Genomic DNA, 16,249 nt, shown 5'->3' with positions numbered 1-16,249 from the left:
ATGCAAACACTTCTTGACATAAGTCTGTTTATAGTTGGTGAGGTAATGTGAAATAATGCAAAACAAATTGTCATATTCTCCCCTTATTCTTATGGCTTCTTGTGGTAATTCTAGGCCTAGCAGCAGTCAGTTTGCAGGCAGGCAGCCTAGAGTAAAGTGGGGTGATTTGTAGCTCTCTGTTTTAAGGAGCAGCCTGTTTTGTCTCTCTCTCTCTCCGTTTTTGGGGTCTTGTGTGTTATAATTCTGAAGTCTAAGAAATAAAGTAGTGTTAGGTTGCAACCTTCCAGCAAGAGTATTTTATGTTTTTATCTAACTTCTCTCTGTGTGTACATATATATCATGAACATAAACATTTCCACTCCCAATTAGAGCTTTGTGCACAGATTGAAAGGAGAATATGCCCCAGCTTGTGGAGTGTATGTTTTTAACAAGCTGAAGTTGCACTAGAGTTTGGGTGCGTGATCAGAGGAGAGAGCTGAAGCTAGAAAGCTGCCCACAGAAGCAGGGAGAGGCGGAGTTAAATAAATGTGCACAAAGATAAGGTCAACTTCATCTGAAAGTACCAGGTTTTACTTAGAGAGTAAGAAACTAGTTGACAAACCCCACACACTGAAAAGGCATTCATTTCTGTAACTGACTCCCTGCAATGCTTTCCCCCCTAAATCTATTTGAGGGAAAGTTTGTCCCATTGAGCTTCCCTGAAACAATGAAAAGAATGTTAAGAAATAAGGACCTTTGTTTAAAAATTTGCTACATCGAGAGTATGAGGGGGAGATTGTCCACTAAATGTATTGGAAACAACCATTTGCATTTTAAGCACAAAGACCATTCTCACAGTTCTGAGCTTTTGGAGACTCTTACATAATTGTCCGGTGCCACAAAGAAACATGCAAACACTTAGACACTGTGGCGTTTTGAAAGCTCATTTTAAGGGCTGCATTTGAAGTACAGGAAGAGAACTCTAATTGTCTACGTACTGGCAAATTTCCCTTTGTCCACATTAGTCTTGACTCAAGCTGTTTCCAATCTATTCGGAAGGCAACAGAGACATGGTCGCTGTTTCCATGGTCACTCATTCCAAGTTGTAATTTGGGGACCATTTGGATGGGTTTTTTAAGCATTCAGATCCATGCTAGTAATATAAATATCATCATCAAAAACTGAGCTATTTTTCTGAACTTTGGTTTTAATAAATGCGTTTCACTGATTTTTATTGCAGTTTGCTGAAAAAAGTAAATGATAATGATTTTCATTGCTAAATGAAATGCCAAATTTCAGCCAAGAATAAATGTTTATGGCCAGCTAATAAAACCCTAATAAACAGTGATCATTAGACAAGAGCAGGAATCATTTTAGCTTCTCTATAGCAGGCTGGAAATGTGACGTGATGATGGCCAATTTTTAATGCAAAAGAGAGTTGGAAAATACCACTCTACTTGGGCTTGTATACTATGGCCTTTTCTGTATTGAGAAAATTCATTTTTAATCAGTCATGTTGAAGGGCAAAGTCATGTTTAACATTCTATTAGTAAAAACATCTTTGTTAAAATACTTTCTAAGACAGGTTTCAGAGGAACAGCCGTGTTAGTCTGTATTCGCAAAAAGAAAAGGAGTACTTGTGGCACCTTAGAGACTAACCAATTTATTTGAGCATGAGCTTTCGTGAGCTGTAGCTACAGCTGTAGCTCACGAAAGCTCATGCTCAAATAAATTGGTAGTCTCTAAGGTGCCACAAGTACTCCTTTTCTTTTTTCTAAGACAATGCATTTTCCTAGTACAGACAAGGCCTGTGATGCAGCTAGAGAATAGAATTTCCCACTGCGGATGAGAGCAAGCCCCAGCTTCCAGCATTATGCAACATAAACCTGTTTGTATTAGGAAATCCTGACTCCCAGTGGTAAAGGATTTAAATGCTCATGAAATTCTGGGATTCCTAAAAGGCAAGATCATCATGACTACTTCCAGCAGTAACAAATGTCTAAGCATGTTGAAACAGGTTAATAGAAGGCTTAGGCACGCATTGTAGTGTGCAACAAAAGACTTTCACACACATCAAACCAGTAAAAAAACCACTATGCCTTATAGTGCATTTTTGCAGCTTCCAGAATGAGCCAAGTTTTCAAATAGCTAGAGCCACATGCAAAACTGCACAGATTTTGGGCCTCATTTGTGCATGTTATTACTGCCGTTGCACACACAAACTGGCCATACTCAGACTAGATCATAAGAACTTAAAGTTGCAGGATTATGATTTATGGAACAGTTGTTCTAGATTTCTAGACGTTTGTAAAAGCTATTAGATTTTTTTTCCCTAAGGTCTATATAGTGGGATTTTGGGCAGGACTGGCATCCCCAGTCATTTTTTTTTCTTTTAATTTCTCGCGGTTCAACCCTGTGAGACCTGTCTGACTCAAATCTCTCAACAAATATGTGGCCCAGAGGAAGTAGGATAGGAGAGCAGGATTGCAAAAATGAAGCTCACCAAAAGGAGAAATGGATTCTGCAAAACTGCTTTAAAATGTTTCTTCCGGTTCTACTGCTAAAACAAACCTAAAATATTTGTGTCTGCAGAAGGATGTAATGGGAGACTCCTGCAACACTGTAAAATAGTGAATCAACTGGAATAGGGCAACTCAAGCCATAATTAATTTTCACCAGATTGTAAATAACAGGCTAAGTTTTAACAAATCACACAAAGGTTTTCCCAAACACCAAAGCTTATATTATATGAAATTCCTCGCTCTCAAAAATGATCTAATGAAACCCTGATTTAAGCAAATCAACCTTAAATGTCTAAAGATATGAAGCTATTAATAAACAAGAAAAGTTGTAGTCAAAAATTGCCCTATGCTTTCACTTCAGCTCAGCAAGTTCAGGGTGTTTAGAAATGCTGAGCCACAAGCCTTACATAAATACGGGTCTTCATATTAGCCAAGCAAACTAGAGATGCTCAGCCAGTAATACTCACAGAAGTCTGTCCCTGGACATCATTCCAGGAAGATAGAAGTGTCAAGCCTGTAAATTGCCAAAGGCCAGTGCCTTGACATGCTAAAAGTGCAGCGTAATGGTACATGTAGGTACCAATGCTAAAAGTGCAGCATAGTGACTTCATAGGGGCCTAAGACTTCACATAATCCCAGCAAGCTGTGGCTGCTGAGCCAGTAATTCTCACAGAGACCTGTGCCTTGAGATCAGTTTAGCAAGTCTGAAGCCTTGACATCAGCCCCCAAACTAAAGGGCCTCACAGAAATCTGTTCCGTGAAATCAGCCAGCAAGCTAGAGCAAGTAACCTCAGAGTGGTCTCTGCCTTGATATCAGACTAGTCAGCTTGAGGAACTCAGCCAGTATTGTCACAGATGCCCAAGAAGCTGGAAATGCTGATTCAGAGACCTCATGGGAGTCTGGACTTTCACATCAGCCCAACACGCTAGAGTGCTCATCCAGTGGTCTCACAGAGGCCTGAACTTTAATACAAATCCAGAAAACTATACGTGCTGAGTCAATTGCTTCCACAAGCCCTGTGACATTAGAAAGCTATAACTGTCATGCCAGTAACACTATGCCTTTACATCAACCCAGAAAACTAGATATGCTGAGCCAGGAACCCTCACAGGGGCCGCCCCTCACAGAGGTTGCAGATGTCTTGAGGCATCTAGATAAACTTATGTGTAGTGCTGGGAAGAGCAGGTGGTCGTGGTACATGTAGGTACCAATGACATAGGGAAAAAAGTAGGAGAGACGTCCTGGAGGCCAAATTTAGGCTGCTGGGAAAGAGATTGAAATCCAGGACCTCTATGGTGGCATTCTCAGAAATGCTTCCAGTTCCACATGCAGGGCCAGGTAGGCAGGCAGAGCTTCAGAGTCTCAATGAATGGATGAGATGATGGTGTAGAGAGGAGGGGTTTAGATTTATTAGGAACTGGGGAAACTTTTGGGATAGGGAGAGCCTATACAGGAAGGATGGGCTCCACCTAAACCAAAGTGGATCCAGACTGCTGGCACTTAACATTAAAAAGTTTGCAGAGCAATTTTTAAACTAAGAGATGGGGGAAAGCCGATTGCTGCAGAGGCGCACATGGATCAGACAGAGACTTCTCTTAGAGGAGAGTCGATTGATAGAGATTCTCTAGGTTTTAGTCAGGAGGAGAGGATGGAAGAGAATAAAGTATGGGCCAGATCAGACAAGAAACATTCACATAAAGAATCTGCACATCAGAAAAGGGCAGACAAATAAACAGTGACAAGTTTTTAAAGTGCTTGTACACAAATGCTAGAAGTCTAAATAATAAGATGGGTGAACTAGAGTACCTCGTGTTAAAGGAGGATATTGATATCATAGGCATCACAGAAACCTAGTGGAGTGAGGACAATCAATGGGACATAATCATTCCGGGGTACAAAATACATCGAAGGACAGAACAGGTCGTGCAGGGGGTAGGGGGGAGGCACTATATGTGAAAGAAAATGTAGAATCAAATGAAATGAAAATCTTAAATGAATCCACATATTCCATAGAAGCTCTGTGGATAGTAATTCCATGCTCTAATAAGAATATAACAGTAGGGATCTATTATCGACCACCTGAGCAGGACAGTGATAGTGATGAAGAAAAGCTAAGGGAGATTAGAGAGGCTATCAAAATAAAGAACTCAATAATAGTGGGGGATTTCAATTATCCCCATATTTACTGGGTACATGTCACCTCAGGACAAAATGCACAGACAAAATTTCTCGATACTTTAAATGACTGCTTCTTGGAGCAGCTGGTACAGGAACCCACAAAGGGAGAGGCAACTCTCGATCTAGTCCTGAGTGGAGCGCAGGATCTGGTCCAAGAGGTAACTATAACAGGACCGCTTGGAAACAGTGACCATAACATAACAACATTTAACATTCCTGTGGTGGGAAGAACACCTCAGCAGCCCAACACAGTGGCATTTAATTTCAGAAAGGGGAACTATGCAAAAATGAGGAGGTTAGTTAAACAGAAATTAAAAGGTACAGTGACTAGAGTGAAATCCCTGCAAGCTTCATGGACACTTTTCAAAGACACCATAATAGAGGCTCAACTTAAATGTATACCCCAAATTAAAAAACACAGTAAAAGAACTAAAAGAGAGTCACCATGGCTTAACAACCATGTAAAAGAAGCAGTGAGAGATAAAAAGGCATCTTTTAAAAAGTGGAAGTCAAATCCTAGTGAGGTAAATAGGAAGGAGCATAAACACTGCCAAATTAAATGTAAAAATATAATAAGAAAAGCCAAAAAGGAGTTTGAAGAACAGCTAGCCAAAAACTCAAAAGGTAATAACAAAATGTTTTTTAAGTACATCAGAAGCAGGAAGCCTGCTAAACAACCAGTGGGGCCCCCTGGACGATCGAGATACAAAAGGAGCACTTAAAGACGATAAAGTCACTGCAGAGAAACTAAATGAATTCTTTGCTTCAGTCTTCACGGCTGAGGATGTTAGGGGGATTCCCAAATCTGAGGAATTGTCACAGACTGAAATGTCACTAGAGGAAGTTTTGGAATTAATTGAGAAACTTAACAGTAAAAAGTCACCGGGATCAGATGGCATTCATCCAAGAGTTCTGAAAGAACTCAAATGTGAAATTGCAGAACTATTAACTCTGATTTGTAACCTGTCGTTTAAATCAGCACCTGTACACAATGACTGGAAGATAGCTAATGTAATGCCAATATTTAAAAGGGCTGTAGAAGTGATCCTGGCAATTACAGACCAGTAAGTGTAATGTCAGTACCGGGCAAATTAGTTGAAACAATAGTAAAGAATAAAATTGTCAAACATGTAGAAGAACATAAATTGTTGTGCAAAAGTCAACATGGTTTCTGTAAAGGAAGATCATGTCTTACTAATCTATTAGAGTTCTTTGAGGGGGTCAATAAACATGTAGACAAGGGGGATCCAGTGGACATAGTGTACTTAGATTTCCAGAAAGCCTTTGAAAAGGTCCCTCACCAAAGGCTCTTATGTAAATTAAGTTGTCATGGGACAAGATGGAAGATCCTTTCATGGTTAAGAGATAGGGAACAAAGGGTAGGAATCAATGGTAAATTTTCAGAATGGAGAGGGATAACTAATGGTGTTCTCCAAGGGTCAGTCCTAGGACAATCCTATTCAACTTATTCATAAATGATCTGGAGAAAGGGGTAAAAAATGAGGTGGCAAAGTTTGCAGATGAGTTAAGACCAAAGCAGACTGTGAAGAACTTCAAAAAGATCTCACAAAACTAAGTGATTGGGCAACAAAATGGCAAATGAAATTTAATGTAAAGTAATGCACATTGGAAAAAATAACCCCAACTATACAAACAATACGATGGGGGCTAATTTAGCTACAACTAATCAGGAGAAAGATCTTGGGGTCATCATGGATAGTTCTCTGAAGACGTCCATGCAGTGTGCAGCGGGCAGTCAAAAAAGCAAACGGGGCGTTAGGAATCATTAAAAAAGGGATAGAGAATAAGACGGAGAATATCTTATTGCCCTTATATAAATCCATGGTACGCCCACATCTTGAATACTGCCTGCAGATGTGGTCCCATCATCTCAAAAAGACATACTGGCATTAGAAAAGGTTCAGAAAAGGGCAACTAAAATTATTAGGGGTTTGGAACAGGTCCCATATGAGGAGAGATTAAAGAGGCTAGGACTTTTCAGCTTGGAAAAGAGGAGACTAAAGGGGGATATGATAGAGGTATACAAAATCATGAGTGGTGTGGAGAAAGTGAATAAGGAAAAGTTATTTACTTCTTCCCATAATATAAGAACTGGGGGCTGCCAAATGAAATTAATGGGTAGCTGATTTAAAACAAATAAAAGGAAGTTCTTCTTCACTCAGTGCACAGTCAACCTGTGGAACTCCTTGCCTGAGGAGATTGTGAAGGCTAGGACTATAACAGGGTTTAAAAGAGAACTGGATAAATTCATGGAGGTTAAGTCCATTAATGGCTATTAGCCAGGATGGGTAAGGAATGGTGTCCCTAGCCTCTGTTTGTCAGAGGGTGGAGATAGATGGCAGGAGAGAGATCACTTGATCATTACCTGTTAGATTCACTCCCTCTGGGGCACCTGGCATTGGCCACTGTCGGTAGACAGGACACTGGACTGGATGGACCTCTGGTCTGACCCAGTACGGCCATTCTTATGTTCAGAGATCTGTCCTCTGTTATAAACCCATAAGTGCAGAGGTGTTGAGCCAATACCCATATAAAGGCCTTTTGGCTTCAACCCAACAAACTAGAGGTGCTGAGGAGGAGACATCAGTGAGACCTGTGCCTTCACATCTGCCCAGAGAACATGAGGCACAGAGTCAGTAATGTCAGAGGGGTTTATACTTTGATATCAGTACAGCAAGGCAGAGGAGCCATGACAGAAACTTCAAAGGGTCAGAGGTATTTAACCAGTAGCCTCACAAAATCCTGGGCCAGCCAAATGAAGATGCTGAGCAGTGAGCTCACAGAGGCCTGTGCCTGGCGTCTGCCCTGTAGATTAGCTGAGCAGGGTTTAAATCAATAAGGCTACTTGTGGAGTAAGGTCCTATTCAGCATAAATAAAGATGGTGGAATCTGACTCTTACTCATACAACAAAAGCCAAAATAATTAACAAATGCTCCACAGTAACTGGTCAGTAACAGCCAAAGTTTCCAAACCACACTCAAGCTGTTCTACTCCTCCCCAGTAACACCAAGCAGCATAAATGTGTTTTAATTGTCCTGTTAAGCCAGGTTTACAGTTGCTTTCTATTGCTCAAGTAGCACAAAGCAGGCAGTGTGCACTGAGTCTGACACATAACATTTGCAGGTGTACCTCTGTATGCATGCAAAACCCACATTTGTGTGGGCAACACAGCATTTGTAACGACACATTGGTTAAATGTCATCCAAACACTCACTTATATGCACTGATCCCCAAGTTCCACGTGTAGGCATTTGCACTCATAAATGTGGTTTTGAAGATGCAATTGGGCATGCATACTTATTCCTCCTATTCTGCACATTCTTCTCCTAGATGATCCCCTCCCCACACCTGCTCATTCACTGAGAACTGGACCAAAGACAAGGGAGGGAGCAATGCTGCAGAGAATGAAACTGACCCACTCTTCTGCATGAGAAGGGTGTGATCCATGGGTCATGGAGGCTGGTTTGGACACAATAATAATAATTACCAATGCATATTACATTATAAATACTAGACACTTTTGTTTATGCTTTATATGTTCAAACAAACTACAATACTGACAACCCCAAATGCTCAAAACCATGCGTCAGGCCCTTAATGCCCTAAGATTGGCTTAAAAATAATGTTTTTAATATGTTTTTTCTATGCCTTCTGGTTTTTGTGCCATCAGATAACATTTTCAAGCTTTTCTCTGTAACCATGAGGGCTAGAAAAAAAATTTCAATTAAAACTGAGATTCTGTCACAAACATTTGTTTCCAGGAGCAGGGGCATTAAGTAACCCAGCATGGAACTCACAATAAAATTGTGGGAGTTGGCACTGCTATTAAATAGTCACCCCTGTGAGGTAGATATTATTATCCCAGTATTAAAACTGGGGAAATTGAGGCAAAAAGGTTAAGGCCAACACTTTCAAATTTGTGTTTAAGGTTAGGCACCCAAGTTTGAAATACTTGGCATAAGTGACTTGCTCAAAACCAAACAGCAGGTTAATTGAGAATGGAATCCAGGTCAATAGATTTTCCAGTCCCAAACCTAGTCTATTAGACTATACTGTCTCCTAAAGTTTACACTATATAATTATTACAGAATGCGTTAAATCTTTAGGATCACTCAGTATTTCCCTGTGATTTTCTTGGCACTATGGAAGCAGTTGGGGCTATTTCATGTCATTCTTCTAATTTTGAAAGTGAATATCATATCTCTAAGTGATAACATGAGTTATGCACATACACAGAAGAAAGATTAGGTCCCTAAGCATATAATGTTCTTAACTGTAGAATCAGTTTACTAAGTTACAGAGAATGTTGGAAGGGAGGAAATTTCCCATTCACCAATATTTCCCATTCACCAATATTTGATTTTATAGATGCTTTACTTACCTCAAGGGAATATGCTTTACCAATTCCATCTCCTGCTCCTGTGACCACTAGGGGGAAAAATAAATTTATAACCTTCTTTTGTTCGTCCTTTCATTATTCAATCTTTTTGTTTCAGAATTTCCTAAACACTAATGTCCAGTGCTCAAAGAGCTGGGCTAAAAGTGCAAACTTTAGTCTCTTTTTAGTTTTTCTCCAAGGAACCTGCTTCCACTAATCAGTGATTAAACACATTGTACAGAAAGTATGGCTTATAATTCCCCTTAAAGTGCAAGCAGAACAATAATTTGTACCAATGGTGTTTCATTCTAGATATTTCATTTAGTTGAAAAAGTCACAATGCCAATAAGTATAATTATCACCTTATTTAGCTCTTTTCAATGTCAAGGTATTTTAATAACATTGACTGATTAATCCTTATAGCAACCCTATTAGGTACAGTTAGATCAGTATTATCCCCATTATAGATGGAGAAACTGAGTCAGGATACCAAACCAAACCAATAGACTCAATTCTTTTCTGCAAAAGAATTTGAGCAAAATGTTCTAATCTCTCAGAGATTTTTCAGTGGCACAATGGGGCAGTTAGGCGCACAACCTGATTGAAAGTAATGGGAGGTGGATCTCTTGAAAATTCCAGCCTTATCCCATGTTTAAGTACCTGTCATGAATACCACCAGCCCGGAGGAGTCTTCAGGTGACCTATAAAAATGCCACAGAGTTTCCTCCTCACAACTAGTAGCAAAACCAAAAGGTGCAATGAATGAATCTGGTCCTGCCCCTCTCAACTTCTCCCCACCCTAGACACAATCGGAGCTGAGTAGCATGTCAGGCCCTTTGCCTCTTCCCCACTCTACATGGCTCAGACCAGCCTACAGGTATGTTTACACTGCAATAAAACACCCTGCAGCTGGCCTTGGTTAGCTGACTCGGACTCAGGCTGTGGGCTGTAAAATTGCACTGCAGCAGTTTGGACACTGGCACATCCCGCCTTGCAGGGTCTCAGAGCCCAGACTCCAGTTTAAGCCTGAATGACTACAGCACAATTTTATAGCCCCGCAGCCTAAGCCTTAGTTAGCTGACCCAGGCCAGCTGTGGATTGTTCATTGCAGTAAGACATACCCTGCCTAGGTGGCCTGTAAATCACAGTAGCAGGTGTAGTTCCCCCAGTCTCCAGCTAGTGCAGAGGATGCAGGGAGTGAATCCAGGCCTGCCAATCCCCACTATTCCCCACGGCCCAGTGAAGAGCTACTGGTGTCTTGGACCACCCCTCTTGCACAATCACGTTCTGCTCACGGACCGCACCATTGAGTACTATGACCCTTTCCATTCATTCTCCTGTTCCCCATCCTCATCTCCCTGTCCCCTTGCATCCCTCTCTTTTTGCCTCCATCTTCCCTTTAGTGTCTCCTCCATGCTCCTTTGCTCTGGCAAATCCTTCCCCACCACTCCAGTCCCATCTAATCCACTTCTACCCCACCAAACCTTAAAATACAATATCTTAATTTTTTAGAGAACAACTTTAAAGATGCTACGATCCCCAAGCAGGACATACATAGACCACAACCAAATCAAATTTGCCATCATGTACGTGCAACCCTTCTCCCTCCACTCTCCTACCCATTCTCTTCAATTTTGTCTTCACACTTCCCATCATCTCTTCATTTGGCTTGAAATATCCTTGGTGCAGGGACCCAGCAACTAGAATGCGTTGGGTGCCATATAAACAATCTGACCATAGGGAACAAAGTGAACAATTCCCAGGTAGCCCCAAGAAGTTTTCATAATAAATGGAATGAAATGACTATGAGCATTAAAGGATTTTGTTTTGTGAGAGTCTCTGGAAAATATGGATTTGGGTAGCCTGAATTATAAGAGAGAGTTTTTAATGCCAAGATTAGCTGTTAATACACACATCACTCCCCTATGTCATATGGAGCCAGGAGCCCTTCAACAAAACAAGCAGTGATTGGTTAGGTTTCCCAGCAGACCAATAATTAAAAAGCCATAGTCTTCTGGGCAGAGCAGCAGACTTGACAGGTCTAGATCTGCCAATTTTAATTCTAGTGCCTTAGAATATCCTGCTTCATGTGATGCAATGAACTGTTTAAATAAACCTACCAATCTTCATTGAGCCCATTGACTTAAATGGGGTCAGGATTTCAACCAGAGAACTTCCACTTAATGAAATCCACTCCCCACACAGAGAGTCAGCACTAGACTTGTGCCCCACTGAAGTCCCACTTAATTCTTCATTATAGGGTTTACAGGTTATTCAGTAGTGACTGGGCATTGTGCTGGCCTTCTGAAAAGGGGTGGATGCCACCCATCAATAACAAAATGTAACATGTACAGTGAGATGTGATCTACTCCCATTAAAGTAAATGAGACCAGGCTCTTGAGACTGCAATCTGGAGGGGAAGGTGTTTACACCAAAGTTGGTATTTGATGCTAATGATGGCATCTTGTTATTAAGTAACCTCATCTGTGACACTTGTAATACAGGAATTCAGAAACTGCAATAAATCCTCAATCCTGCTTAATGCTAGCAGTTTAACAACCCTAAAAAAAATCTCTGCATTAAATATCAAGAAAATGTTTTATTTTTAAACACCAATATTCTTCTTTTGAGGACATGTGGTACCTTTAAAATGGAGCAGCCAAGTTTTGAGTCTACTGTAAATGTGGATGTCAATGATATTATTATTGACAGGTAGCCACTTCAGGCAAATTACATGGGAACCAAGTTATCATGAACATAGGAAACTACCTTCAGAGGATGGGGACAGATGTTCATGGTAAATTAGTTGCTTCATAAATGCTATATCAGGAAACTAAGGATATAGGCAATACTATAAAACTAAAGCACTTCCAGCAGAGAAAAGGTGATAGAACTGGGATGTGTGCAGTATAGGGAAGGATGAGGAGGGAGTTAAATTCCATATATATGTATTTAAAAAAAGAACATATAGTGTTTGATACCATTCTGATTATTTTCTTGTATTCCCAAGTACACTGAAATGTCTGGTTCATAAAAACTAAAATCAGTGGAACCCCCCGCCCCCCCAGCAAAAGTTACAAGCTTAGTTCTTAAAAGGGTTAGGGGGAGAACCACTCATGATTAATAACACAGAAATTCATCACTCAATTATAGCAATAAAAATGTGAAGAAAATTCCATTACCTGCCCATTCTCCCATTGACTGAAAGAAAGATTGAGGCAAAGCATTCCATATACGTGGGAAAAAATACTTCAAAAATCTAATGCATTTCACCAGAGTAAACAGACAAATTAGACCCCCAAAAAGAGTGAGAAGTTGCTGTTGGAACTCTTCCATTGTGAACAGATCCAGTGAGCCTGGATGAAATACCAACACTATCTTCCCCTTAACTGCCTCCTAGCTCACTTCTACTCTCTGAGCATTGGCAGAGAAGTGTACAGTCTAATCAAATCCACTGGGTCATGTGATTTTTTTTTTCCCCACTGAGTGCCAAGGGTTTAGATTAAAGTAATTTCCCTATACTACACTCAGATTGGTAAATTACTGGAAAAAATAAAACCAAACTAGGATTTCTAATACCTGTTTTAGACAAGGTTCCTTTTTTGGGAAAACATCCAGGAACAAAAAAGAATTTTCATAGAGACTAAAGATGGGCCTAACCCAAAACCCTGGATGAGAACACCTTCAAATTTGGGGGACATTCACATCCAGATCTTTTGCTGCTGGACAAACTAAAATCTTCGATGCAGACACCTCAAAATATTGGGCATATTCATGTTGAACTAGGATCCTACTCTGTGGCCTGGTCTCTTCTCTAAATTCCCAGACAAAAACCTCTATGTTAAATTGCTTTTGAGGTTGAGAGTATATCAGTAACTTAAGGATAAGAAATATACAAGAATGATGTAATTATACCAAGAAGAATCACTAGAAACATAGAATATTCAGGGTTACGTTTAAACTTATTATAAAGCCAAACATGTTAAAGTATGGAAATACACACTTAAGGCACTCAGACAACCTTAACTCTCCTCTGTAGCAACAACATGAAGGGAAAAGAAATGAAAAACCAATCTTTAAATGTCAGTTTCATCTAATTTGGGACCAGAAACATCAAACTGCATTAATCATATGCTTATTACAGAGCAGAATAAAGGTTGTTTATGTACCGGAACTATGCATTTACATATTTTAACTTGCATGGATTACTTTCAAATTTTAAAACTCTTTTAGCCAAATAATCCTGGCATGTGCATAGTTCCCCTCACACTGCTGACTTTTCGCCAAGAGAATTGCAGTATGCAGATTAGTTAAAGAGAAAAGGTGATGATTGATCACAGTGGTCTTACTGCAGGCCCTGTCTATTAGTTTCTAATTAAAACAATAACAATAATTAATAATTTCACTTAATTGCAACCTGATTTCTTCAAAGGTAAACTGTGCATGAGATTCCAGTGAGTTTTACCAAAATGGAAAGTTTGAAGTGTTTGATATTTGTGTTATTCCACAATTCAGATCATTCTCAAAAACAATCTGAGTGCTAAATTTCCTAAAGTACTCCTTTTTTAACTACTTGCAACTCAAAATTATTAAAAAATACTTGCAATTTCTCATGAAATTCATTATGTACTCAGAGTGCTGTAAGTTTGGAGAGGATAAAGTGTTCTTCATACATAACAAGGAGATTGAATCCCTTCTTTAAGACAAAATCTCAGTACAACTTTGACTTTGGAGTTGCCACCAGAATCTCCATAACAACAGATGGAAATTTTTTATCAAGACTATCTCCCTACCAAAGCAGATTGTTTTCTACAGTATATTCAAGTACATAAAAGGTTGTTACAAGGAGGAGGGAGAAGAATTGTTCCTCTTAACCCCTGAGGATAGGACAAGATGCAATGGGCTTAAATTGCAGCAAGGGAGGTTCAGGTTGGACATTAGGAAAAAGTTCCTGTCAGGGTGGTTAAGCACTGAAATAAATTGCATAGGGAGGTTGTGGAATCTCCATCATGGGAGATTTTTAAGAGCAGGTCAGACAAACACCTGTCAGGGATAGTCTAGATAATACTTAGTCCTGCCATGAATTTAGGGGACTAGACTAGATGACCTTTTGAGGTCTCTTGATTCTATGATATTCTATTGATTCATACACTCATAGATATTAAGGTCAGAAGGGACCGTTATGATAATCTAGTCTGACCTCCTGCACAATACAGGCCACAGAATCTCACCCACCCACTCCTGCAATAAACCTCTCACCTATGTCTGAGTTATTGAAGTCCTCAAATCATGGTTTAAAGACTTCAAGGTGCAGAGAATCCTCCAGCAAGTAATCAGTGCCCTATGCTATAGAGAAAGGCCTCTTACAATCTGCCCTGGAGGAAAATTCCTTCCCGACCCCAAATATGGCAATCAGCTGAACCCTGAGCATGTGGGCAAGATTCACCAGCCAGATACCCAGGAAAGAATTCTCTGTAGTAACTCAGATCCCACCCCATCTAACATCCCATCACAGGCCATTGGGCCTATTTACCATGAATAGTCAATGATCAATTAATTGCAAAATCATGTTATCCCATCATACCATCTCCTCCATAAACTTATCGAGTTTAATCTTGAAGCCAGATAGGTCTTTTGCCCCCACTGCTTCCCTTGGAAGACTATTCCAGAACTTCACTCTTCTGATGGTTAGAAGCCTTCGTCTAATTTCAAGTCTAAACTTCCCGATGGCCAGTTTATATCCATTTGTTCTTGTGTCCACATTGGTACTGAGCTTAAATAATTCCTCTCCCTCCCCGGTATTTATCCCTCTGATATATTCATAGAGAGCAATCATCTCTCCTCTCAACCTTCTTTTGGATAGGCTAAACAAGACAAGCTCCTTGAGTCTCCTTTCATAAGACAGGTTTTCCATTCCTCGGATCATCCTAGTAGCCTTCTCTGTACCTGTTCCAGTTTGAATTCATCCTTCTTAAACATGCTGTCTTTCTTGCTGACAGATCTGGAACATGAGCCTCAGTACTCTTAGGGTCTAGTTCCAGCTCTGCCAATGACTGACAGTGACCTTGGGGATTTCCCTTTTCTGGGACTCAGTTTACAACAACTGTTTACAGGTTGTACTGTCAGAAAGTGTCTCCCGATATTCAGCATCAGTTTTCCTTTTCTTGCTCTCATCCAATTACTGCTAATACTATGACAATCAATTCTTATCCATCCTTGATCTTTACAACCTATAAATATTTGTCCAATTATAATGTCCTTCCTTACCCAGTCACTGCTTATCCAAGCTCTGTGTACAGAATCTTTCCCTACAGTTACCTAAACATGTGGCCTGATTTTCAGACGTGCTAAGCATACAGCTGCTTAACACTTTGGAAAAATCAGGCCATTTGTTTAGGTACCTAAATATGGACTTAGAAGCCTAAAATTGGGCACCTATTTTTTAAAATCTTGGCCTGTCCGCAAAAAGAGAAAGATTAGAGCAGTGAGTTCTAAGAGTTTACAAAACACCTTAACGCTTGGTTAAAACAACCTATGAGTTTGTATAAAACTAAGAGTAGGGTTATCTACTAGTGTATGGCAAGAGACATTAGAATTAGTTTTGATATAGTAAATGGATACTTTGGGGTGAGATATGTAAAGTTACCAATATCTGTCAAAATAATTCTGAATTTAATTAGCATTTCAATAATTCAATATTTGTTTACATTTCTAACTTAAGAATTACATTTGATTGAACAGTCCCTGACATTCCTGTAGCTTTCACTGATCTAAAACTTGACTGGCAAATGGATAAGCACTAGAATTAGGGATAAAAATTTTCTATATAGAAAGAAAATAGTAGATTATTGTTTGCCACTGTGTGATTAGATTTGGGATTTGATTTCTTCTTGATAAGTTTTGACATCCTACATTATTGTCTTAATTTCTTAATGATCTTTTACATCTACTTTGATTAAGAAAACATACATATGTATAAGAATGATCAAGGTTTGTATTTTAGCTAAGCAACCCAAAATTCAAAGCCTTTATCAGAAGCCTGGTATGCACAATTGGCTAATTAAAATTACTTCAGCTATGATTATGTGTTTTTTTACTGTAATGCATTTGACCTAGGGTTCACTTGTGACTTAGAAGTATCTTCCCTCTGCACCCAATAATAAAAATAC

General features: G+C 39.7%; 1 protein-coding gene across 1 annotated transcript in view; it reads right to left on the bottom strand.

Annotated features, from left to right (window-relative positions):
- The window catches only part of HSD17B3 (hydroxysteroid 17-beta dehydrogenase 3), a 32,686-nt gene extending 16,512 nt beyond the window's left edge, over positions 1 to 16,174 (bottom strand). The window contains exons 1-2 of the mRNA XM_048850172.2: positions 12,263 to 16,174; positions 9,084 to 9,130 (exon numbers count right to left, since the gene is read on the bottom strand). Coding sequence (XP_048706129.2) covers positions 9,084 to 9,130; positions 12,263 to 12,416 — 201 coding nt within the window. The 5' untranslated portion in view covers positions 12,417 to 16,174. The remainder of the gene's footprint in view (positions 1 to 9,083; positions 9,131 to 12,262) is intronic.
- Between the last annotated feature and the right edge of the window lie 75 nt (positions 16,175 to 16,249).

Source organism: Caretta caretta, chromosome 5 (assembly GCF_965140235.1).
Source record: "Caretta caretta isolate rCarCar2 chromosome 5, rCarCar1.hap1, whole genome shotgun sequence".
NCBI lineage: Eukaryota > Metazoa > Chordata > Testudines > Cheloniidae > Caretta > Caretta caretta.
The sequence above is the reverse complement of the archived record's forward strand: the minus strand, read 5'-3'. Positions and strand labels throughout refer to the sequence as shown.